The sequence below is a fragment of the Myotis davidii genome, unplaced genomic scaffold (genome assembly GCF_000327345.1).
Source record: "Myotis davidii unplaced genomic scaffold, ASM32734v1 scaffold259, whole genome shotgun sequence".
Classification (NCBI taxonomy): Eukaryota; Metazoa; Chordata; class Mammalia; order Chiroptera; family Vespertilionidae; genus Myotis; species Myotis davidii.
The window spans coordinates 37126-47740 of record NW_006292687.1 but is presented as its reverse complement, the minus strand read 5'-3'; the positions used below and the strand labels follow the sequence as shown (position 1 = coordinate 47740).

General features: G+C 44.2%; 1 protein-coding gene across 1 annotated transcript in view; it reads right to left on the bottom strand.

Moving 5' to 3' along the window:
* Positions 1-192: 192 nt before the first annotated feature.
* The window catches only part of LOC102751720 (ectopic P granules protein 5 homolog), a gene marked incomplete at its 5' end in the record, with an annotated part of 47359 nt that continues 36936 nt past the window's right edge, over positions 193-10615 (bottom strand). The window contains 8 exon segments of the mRNA XM_015565555.1: positions 193-565; positions 1909-2023; positions 3603-3818; positions 4326-4542; positions 5589-5831; positions 8479-8623; positions 9473-9682; positions 10157-10342. Of these exon segments, the coding sequence (XP_015421041.1) occupies positions 383-565; positions 1909-2023; positions 3603-3818; positions 4326-4542; positions 5589-5831; positions 8479-8623; positions 9473-9682; positions 10157-10342 (1515 nt within the window).

Below are 10615 nucleotides of genomic sequence, written 5' to 3'. Positions count from 1 at the left end.
ATCTTCGTTTTCTTCCTTTTTCCATGTCTCCAGATCTAATTAGTGTGTAATTGGAATCTCAAGAAGTTGGAGTGGGCTCTCTGTGACATACGCTAGCGGGCCCTTGAACTTGGATAGGAAACAATGACATCGTTACTTTCATAAGCACCTAATTGCATTTAGTACCTTTTTAATTTTGGCTGTAGGAACACACACACACACACACACACACACACACACACGTGCACATGCACAAAAGCATTCTCTAGTGCCTCTGACTTGCATCTCAGTCAACTACTTCATTGGCCACACTGAGCTCCACAGTGAAGCTGAGCAGTCACTTGTGCAACAGCAAAGGTAAATGTAAACATAAACAGCAGCGGTATTTGAGGAGCCGGTGTCTCTATCGTATGTTGTCCAGATAATGCACTTCCGGATAGAGGCGGTTCACCAGAAGAGCCAGGAAGCTTTTCCCGTCGTGGAGGCAATGGCCAGGGTGCTTTATGAATTGTGCCGCTTGAGAGATCTGCTCCTGGTATTCAACATACTGCTTACTTATTGTCAAAGATTCAAGCACGCTCAGAGCCTAAAAGACAGGGAAGGCAAGAGGCTTAACCACCTGGATGCTTGTACGGTGAGTCCAGCAGGTATGGCACACCTACCGTTGTCATCTCGTACAACCATGGACCTCTGGGGAAGCTACAGAACTGAAATCAGAAGTCCCAACACAGGCACTGATTAACCACAAACAAAAGGAGGCCGGCTGCTCCAGCTTCTGGGCTTCTGCCATGTCTACACACAGCCTCCCCTCTTCCTGGCCTGCACTGCTGCACAGCCCTTCCCCACAGAGAGCCACGGCCGCAGCCACCTGGCCTGCTGCCTGTCCCCCACCCTCCAGTGCCAGCAGCGGCGGAGGACACTGACTTCACAACCAGAGACTCATCTGCTGACTTGTGACAGTTCATACATGACACGGGGGTTCAAGCAGCAGTTGTCTAGTCAGTTGGTGACACAAGCCGGGCACTGTAAAAACAGAGATGCTGAGGGAAAACCTGCTGGTTGTACTGCTTAACCTTCGCTCTTAAGAACCAAGATATCACCCTGAACGTGGCTGCCTGAGACACCACAAAGCTAACCACAGAGCGACACATACCACGAACAGAGACACTACTGCAGAGTGCCGGAGCGTGGGCCCCGAGCTGACCTGGTGAGTGAACCCCAATCCTGGCTCCAGCACTCATTAGCTGTGAGATTTGCAGCAAATTACTTAGCTTCTCTCTCTCTCCATTTCCTCATCCATAAAAATGAGGATAATAAAAGTTTCTATGCTACCAGGTGGTTATGAGGATCAGCATCCAGGGATTCCAACGTAGACCAGCCAGAGCCTGGCAGGCAGTAGGCACTCAAGAATGCGCACCATTTTACACTGCACACCTTTGTACCTGGCCAGCCTGGTGACAGGTGACAACAGTGACAGGAATGGGACCTTCCACATTTTAGAACACACTATAACTTCTCACAGCTACCATTCTCTCCATGTTGGGTTATTCCAACAGTGGTCATCCTCCAGACTCACAGAACAGGAACCATTTTCTTGGTTCAAGTGACAGCTCAGCTAACCCCCATCACTTCAGCCATGGTCCCTCCTCGGTGCCAGGCCTCAGCCCCCAAGTTCTATCCCAGACAGGCCTGCCTACACCTTGCTTCTTCCACATGGTGGTAACAGTGCTCCAGGCAGGAACCTTTACAGAACGTGGTAGAAAATCTGGGGCAGCACACGTGCACCCCTTTTCCAACAGGTAGAGCACTAAGGGCGTGCTGGGCTCCTGCAGCCATCACACCAGCGGTGTAAAGACCACAGCGCCACCTCCCCACCTCCCCGCCTGGCGGAAAACACCTGCCCTTTCACTGAAAGCTGCTTTCACTGACCTGCTGAGCTTTCAGGGTGAGGTATAACTCAGAGCCAGGCTTCAACCGGATCTGATCCTCCACAGGAACCTGAACAGAAAGGAAGGCGGCCATGCCTCGGGCAACCACGCGGAACCTTGGGCGTAGGGAGAGGTCAGAAGTCAATGACTACTGAAATAACCATTTAAAAACAAATAACATATTTTCTATTAAAAATCAAGACTAACACATTTCTGGACCTACTGTTGTTTTCAGCCTCTTCAGGAAACTCTTAAATATGATTAAGAAGGAGCCTTAGTCTTCCCTTCCACTATCACTGCCCAAACAATGTAGGCATAATTCAGACCAGGAATGAAAGTGTTGGCAAGATGCAGAAGAGCTGGAACTCTGACAGGGCTGGTGGGGATGTAAAGAATGGTGCAGGTGCTGTGAGAAATGCTGTGGGAAAGTTTGGTGGGTCCTCAATAACAAACACAGCGTACCAATATGGCCCAGCAATTCCACTCCTGGGAACATACACCCAAGTGAATCTAAAAGGAGTGCTTGTTCTAACAAAAACTTGTAAACAAATTTCAGAGCAGCATTATTCATGATAGCTGAAAGATAGAAAAACCCAAATGCCTATCAACTGATGAATGGATAAACAAAACCTGGTGGTGTGTATCCACACAATGGAATATTATTCAGTCCCAAAAAGGAATGAAGCACTGATACATGCTAAACTATGGATGAGCCTTGAATGTTATGCTAAGGGGGAAAAGCTAGACACGAGGCCACTATACAATTCCATTTACATGAACGCGCAGAATAGGACACACACAGGGACTAATAGGGAGTGATTGCTTACTGGACTGCCATTTGAGATGATGAAAATATTCTGAAACTAGATTAGCAGTGATGGTTGCAACAACATTGTGAATATACTAAATGTCACTGAATCATACGTTTTTAAATGGTTACCACGATAAATTTTATGTTATGTGTGTTTCACCAGAATTTAAGCGAATCAGAATCACACGGTCTGATAAACTCTATCACAAGCAAAGAAACAGGATGCTAACTGGTTTGGATTAAGTGGTCCCCAAAGTAGCAACAACAGGATGAGCTAGTCCGCAAGAATGCTGACGTCAGAATGGAATGAGAACTCTTCCCAGCACCGATAAGGGCTTTGAAGAAAAACCAGCATGAGGTACGTATTAGGAGATAAAATGGGAGGCTAATGCAAATTCTTTCAGACCTTGGACTTTTTAGCAGCAAAAGTCTAGATTTGTTTCTCACTGCTTATCCTTCTTCTCAGTTAACTTTAACTCATCCTGAGTTAACAGCCCTAGCAGAGGGGTCCCTGCTGGGACCAGGATTATCCTGAAAGTGCACTCAGTGAGGCAGCTGACAGGGCATTTTAACCTAATCCCACAAACTATCACGGGCTTCAAGGCAAGAAGAAATCAGCAGTGTGGTCAGGTTACAAAGTCAAAATACAACAAGAGACATTACTTTAAAAAAAAAATTCTTTGAACATAAAACCAAAATTGTTTTAAAATGAGAAAAATATAAACATGATTTTAAAATCAGGAGATGTGACCAGGCCTTGATCATTTTCCCTTAGTCTCTGAGGGAAACCTAGTCCCTTAAGTCAAAAACCTACTCATGTCTCACAACCCTGGGTGCGTGCTGACGCCGAGGCCACTCAGAGAGCAGCGCAGGCACTTCCTCACCTGTTAGACAGGGGCGACTTCCGGCCAAAGCCAATCGCCCCCAGGATACCCGAGCTGAGCCTCTCCTCGGCCAACAGGCTCTGCCTGCTCTGCAGCAGGAGCAGGATTCGAATGACCGATTCGGTCAGGACCGAGTCGTTCTGCTCCGTCTGAATCAGGGACAGCTGCAGGACTTGGTGCCACCACAGAAACAGCTTTGCCTCTTCCTGCGCAGACCTGGCGGGAGGCCAGGAGGAAAGAACATCAGAAGGGGATTTTTTCTACTCCCACTTAACTGAAAGTCCACCTGTGAGTTTTAAGTTCAAGGGGCATTTAGTACTTCTAAAGCTTAAGCTAACGAGTAACAATGTTAACAAAGTCAGGGACCGTAACAGCTACCATTTATTAAATACTTGCCGCATGCCAGACACTGTGCGTGAGCTTTATGTTCCTTCACTGAATCCTCACAACAACCCTATTAGGTAAACGCTGTTATCCCTACTGAACCGATGAGGAAGCTAAAGGCTGGTGTTTCAACATGTCTGTTTTAGGACATAAAAATCCTGCTCAGAAAATTAGCCCAGGCAAGTAAAAATCTTTCTAAAACAAGTGTTCCTGTATCTCATAGCCTTGCTTGTTTCTGTTTCACTTGGTTCTGTGAACTTAAATGAACACTGACTTCAACCCTACATTCCAAGTGACCAAACCCAATGAGTCTGACCAGCAGCCAGAGGGCCAACCCACCTGGGATACACCTGTTCCAACCACTTGCTTAGGAGGAGCAGCACTTTCATTTCGTTCCTCAGCGTCTGCTCGCTATTGAGACACTGCAGCAGGTAGACATAGAGGGTCAAGTAACTGCCGAGGGACAGGCACTCCTGCAGAAACTCTTCTATGGTGAGCTCAGGAACTTGAAGGGACACCAGGATGGGGCCCCATCCTACAATCTGATGGAGGGAGCCTACAAAAAGAACACCAAGGGGAGAGTGCAGGTCAACGCCAGATTCAAATGACGGAACTACTCCAGTGAGTCTCTTCCCTTTAAGCTTCACGTCTAGAAGACACTGCCCACTGTGGCGCTAGAGCCACAACAGCGAAACGGGCCTGAGCTAAGACTGGAAAGCCGGCCTGCTAAATGCCCGTGCCTGGCCAGCCACCAGAGAGGGCCAAGAAATCAGAATCCGGTGCTGCATTTTTATAAACCACCTTTCTCATCTTAAGGGAGATTATTACTATTCTATCCATCATATTTTTTACTCATGCTTAGTTTGACTCATATCTCAACAGAAATCCTTCAAAATGTTTCAAAAATGAAAAAAAAAGCATTTTTATTTTAGTACACAAATGATTTGGAGCCGGGATGGCATCCTAATGGTTGTTAATTCTTTGGGGGGAATTAGCATGGGGTGACATGGTGATGTGCATACCACCTCCCATGGGGGTTCACGGGTTGTCAAAAAGGGCAGAATACAGCTCTTCCTGGCATTCTCCCTCTGTCCTATCCATTCTCCCTCCCTCCTATCTCGCCTACGTGCACACCACGGTGTGCATCTGGGTATGAGTGGAGAGGTGCTCTCTGCAACTCTTCTTAACCAGACCAGGTTGTTTCTAGAATGTGACAGAGATAGAGAATGACAAAGGTAAAAGGAAAGTGGTGGTGGTGTGGGGAGAAGTGAGGGTGACCTCTTCATAATAGTTTAAGAGATGCAACAAAAAAACAATAAAAGGAGTCCTATGAAAACTCACTTTAACAAGTCACAAAATAGAGGAAATTAATATGGTGGGTCATTATTATATAGATTCTGGTTTATAGCACTTTCTTGGAGGACTATGTTTGGGTCTGTGACACACACGATGTGTCTATCATGAAATTCCCTCCCCTGAAACACGCCTGTACCAACAGACATTGGTCACAGGTTCTCATGCTAAGTGCAGATCTTTATGAGAAAGACCAAAAGCATTCTGAAACATCAACACCTTTACAGAGAGCAGGACATGGCTCCTCACCTTCCCTGAAGTAGGCAGTGATGCAGGCCTCTGTCATCTCGGCCATGTGGCGGACGGAAGCCAGGCTCTGGCAGGTGGCAGTTAAAAGGGGCAGGACCACCAGCCCGTGCACCTTTTGCTCAATCCAGGTCCGGACACTGCCCCGGAGGAACTCCGCCGTCGGAATAGTCGCGTTGTTCATCATCATCAGGACTTCCATGAAGAGGCTGCTGAGGGCCATGTGGCGGGTCTGGCTGTCCACGTCTGAGGGGGACAGGGACACACACTGAGAAAGGCGGCCGGAAGGCGTATGAACGTGACCCAGGGAAACAGTGCTTTCATCTAAGCTGCTCTCTAGGCAGGTTCTACGGTTCTGTGGCTGACCTCAGAGCAGAAAGAAGACTGTGGACCGGACTTCGCTTTTAAGGGCAGAACATAGCACATGAGTGCTTTGTAAGGGCAGGAACTGCTGCAAGGTCCCTGGGTAAGCAGCGTGGCCAAGCAATGCTTTAATAAACAGACATATCAAGCTGGTGTGACAGAGTAACTCACTTATCAGCACATGTTTAATTAGCCATTATTCCCCCAACTTTACTCATTTGGAAAACCAAATGCATAGATCTCAGCTCTCACTGGGTAAACTAATTAGAAATAGTACCGCCTGCAATGCCAAAGCTGTCAATTCTACAGGGATTTACACAGAGTAGTTGTAGTTTAAAATGAAATACAAAAGGAGGGAAAAACCTTTAAAAAAATAACCTCCTAATAGCAGATCTTCTATTTATTTGCTTTTTTGAATAATAAAAATAGGCTGGTAATACAAATGGCTCTCAAAAATATTAAGATGCAAAAAGAGAATAGTACACAAGAAAAAGAGCAAATTCATTTTACAAGATAACTGCCAATGAGGCGGTTACTAAGGTAGACTTCTTTTTTACATTAAAAAATAGATGGAGAAAATATTCATTAGGTACAGTCTTTGCCATTTCTAGCTCCTGGAGTTGGGAACACACTTTTGTACCTGATAGACTTGTGGCTTTCTCACACCACGGCTTCAGTGTTTATGTCAATGGGAGTAGGGAGAGCTTACTCACCACACCCATCCAGCCAAATTCACCCACTTGCACAACGTTAAATAAACCCTAATTTAATGTCACTATAAGACCTACTTATCATCAAGCAAGGACTTTAAAGGCTTATCTCTGAATTTCATCTGAACGGCAATTTTAATTTACCTTTTAATTATGACTCATGGGAATAAAAAATGACTGCAATAAGCCTCCTAACAGATCTCAGCCTCTCCCCTTCTATTAGTCATCAACTGAGACAACAAACACTTTCGTAAAAATGAGATGTGATCCCATCATTCTTCCGATTAAGATCTTTCTAGAATACCTTTCTCTTCTTTGCCTGGTAAGCTGTTATTCAAACTTCATGGCCCAATCACAGGATCACCTCTAAAACAGCTTCTCCAGTACTGCTTTCTAAATTCCCTTTCTTTCCTTTAACAGTCTCTGAATGTTGTGGCTTGCAAGTTGGTGTTAAATGCTAGGTGCATCATCTTATTCCATACCTACAGGATCTACCAGGTTTATTGGTTAATAATGCGGATTTTTTCAGTAGATGGAGTTACACATATGTTGATATATATGCGATTTGATATGTATGCTATTTTGTTGTATTGACAACAAGCTTCAAAACTTCATATGTCAAATTTTCTGAAGGTGTTAACATCATAGATGTTTTTACACTTAAAAATGTCGAATTTCATGCCAAAAAAAAGAGCATTTGCGGGAAGTTTTAATTCATTACTTTATTTTGAAGAAAAGTGCTGCTGAAAGTTATGGTATACTTGGGGAAGCTTATGGTGAACATGCTGCATCTCAAGATACTTGTGCAAAAGTCATCAGTAAAATGTTGCTTCAAAGGCACGAAAAAAAGTCTTTTTTGCATCGAATTGTGACTGACGATGAAAAGTGGATTTATTTTGAGGATCCCAAATGCACAAAATCATGGGTTGATCCAGGTCAACCATCAACATCAACTGCAAGGCCAAATCATTTCGGAAAGAAGACAATGCTCTGCGTTTGGTGGGATAGGAAGGTGTGGTGTATTATGAGCATCTAAAACCAGGTGAAAGCGCTAATACTGATCGCTACCGACAACAGATAATCAAATTGAACCACGTTTTGATTGCAAAACGACCAGAATGGGCCAGAAGACACCGCAAAGTAATTTTGCTTCATGATAACGCATCATTACACACTTCAAAACCAGTTAAAGACACATTAAAAGATCTTGCCTGGGAAGTATTAACCCACCCGCTGTATTCATCAGACCTTGCTCCTTCAGATTGCCACTTGTTCCGATCGATGGCACATGTACTTCGTGAGTAGCACTTCAAAACATACGAAGAATTGGAAAATTGGATCTCTGAATGGTTTGCCTCAAAACAAGAAAAGTTCTATTGGGACGGTATCCACAAATTATCTGAAAGATGGGGGAATGTGTAGCTAGCCATAGACATTACTTTGAATAAAGCACTTTTGATGTTTCTCTTGAAATTGTCATGTTTTCTTTGATCACAAAATCCGCATTATTAACCGGTAGACCTGGTATATGAAACAGGTACATCATTCACTATATGCCAGAACATCCAGACTTCCTATAGTCTTACTTATTGTCTATTTGACCTATCAATTACTGTGAAGCATGTGTCAAAATCTCTCACTATAAGTGAGTATGACATTTCTCTTCCCGGTTCTGTCAATTTTCACTTCATGCGTTTGCCTCTGATTCTCTGGAAACAGAAATGACTGTATCTTGTCCATCTTTCTGATGTCACAATGCCTTACAGACAACAGGAATTCATTTACTGAATAAATACAACAATCTTCCGGTGGTCACTTACCAGGCAGGTTAAAGACAATGATATCATCTAAGAGCTTAGACATTTCCTGTTCTAGGATGGCTAGGGTGATTTTTCCATTTTGTTCCAGGGAGCTGAGGAATTGAACCATCTGATGAATGAAGGCTCGGCATTTTGGAACTGCATCCTGACAATAAAACAAAGAATCATTCAAATGAATCCATGCAAGCTGTGTGAATGGAGGAAGCCACGCAGCAGGGGTGTCTAAGGGCCCTGTGTCTGGGGACATGCAAATCTGTGGTAACACTTAGACTAGGGCAGTGATGGCGAACCTATGACACGTGTGTCAGAGGTGACACGCAAACTCATTTTTTTGGTTGATTTTTCTTTGTTAAGTGGCATTTAAATATATAAAATAAATATCAAAAATATAAGTCTTTGTTTTACTATGGTTGCAAATATCAAAAAATTACTAGATGTGACATGGCACCAGAGTTAAGTTAGGGTTTTTCAAAATGCTGACACGCCAAGCTCAAAAGGTTCGCCATCACTGGACTAGGGCCTATATTCCCCCAAATTCCTGTAGATCACTCTTCCTTTTTTACTATATTAAAACATTAACTACACACTAATTACTGGCCAGGAGCTTTTCCAAAATTTTTTATGTTCGTTATTTAATTTAATCCTCACAACACTTTGAGGCAAGGTATTATTTCCAATTCAGATGAGAAAACCAAGATCAGAATGACAGTGAGTTTGGGACCAAACTTATTATTTCCCTGACATTCTGCTGCCAATGACATTCAGACCACTAAGCCATAATCCTTTTGGCCTCTTGTGAGCATGTGACACTGCTAGCAAGTAAAGGCTTACCAAAACGAAAAGATCCAAGAGGCCAAAATATGAGCACACGTGCTCAGCACCCTCCCACTCTCTCAGATGGGCTGTCACAGAGCTCAAGGCTGTCCTCCGCAGCACTCAAGCCATCGCCAGCCCTGAGGAACACTCTGCCTTTTAAAGCACCCCCTCAACTTACAAGATGTTTCTGGCTGTCGGTAGGAATAGAGAGGCCCGCAGCCACTTTTAGGAGCTTCACGATTAATTCAGCAGAAGATTCCTTAGCCAGGAGGATGGAGGGCTGGTAGTGGCTGCTGAAATAACCTAGCACACTCTGGTACGACACCATATCCACAAGATGCCATGAAAGGGAGCTCGTCTGCCCCAGGAGACTAAGTAGAGGCGAGTCCTGAAAACGAAACACACAGTTCTTTATTTCCAGAGCTCCCACTTTCCAGAAACATGTGTTTCTAATTAGTCTCAGAAGTGACCACTAAGAGGGCCTATTTGAAAACACAGAACAGTTAAGATATCAGATAAGTATCTACTCAAGTTAGTAGCACTAGTGAAAGTAACAGCCAAAGTTGGGGCAAAAATACAAGATCTGTAAGCATTCAGAACCCAATTTTCAAAGGGATTCTCTGATCTGGTGTTAGAATTAGCAATTAATGAGATGTAAAATAACATTACTTTTTATATTCTGACTCAGTGTAGTTCCCTTCACAATTTTTGGATTACGGATTATCCAAGAAAATTGGGCATCCCATGTGCCGAGCACAGTCACAGGGAGAAAGACATCAGGGCAACAACTGACAAATGACAGCTTCATCGAGAGTCAGGATCTGGGGGACGGCCAAGCTGTATCCCAGGTCTCCAAACTTACCGGCTGGTCAACCAGCTGGTCTTCCTTTGCCAATAAAATCATCATGAAAAGGAGGCAGACAACCATGCTCCGGGTCTCCGGGAGGGGACTGGGACTCCAGGCATCAGAGAGCACACTGACCCAGTTCACTTCACAGAGGACAGACCCCAAAAATAAGAAGCAGCTCTTGGGGCTTCCACGTTCCACCTGAAAGAAAACAAATTAAAACCACTGTTTTGCTTTAAGCTATCTATGTATCCTGGAAATGTGTATAAATTGATGTTTACTCAATTATATTTTTAAAAATAACATCTTTTTCCAAATTATAGAAGTCACCCATAATCCTGTCGCCCAGAGTTTTAGCGTTGACAATCTTTCCTTCCACATGCAGTGAGTGTACAGTCTGCAGCTTGTTTGGAGTTCACTGCTGCTTCTACTGCTTCTCAATAGGAGAGGAAAGCACGTCCCTAGCTCTCACAC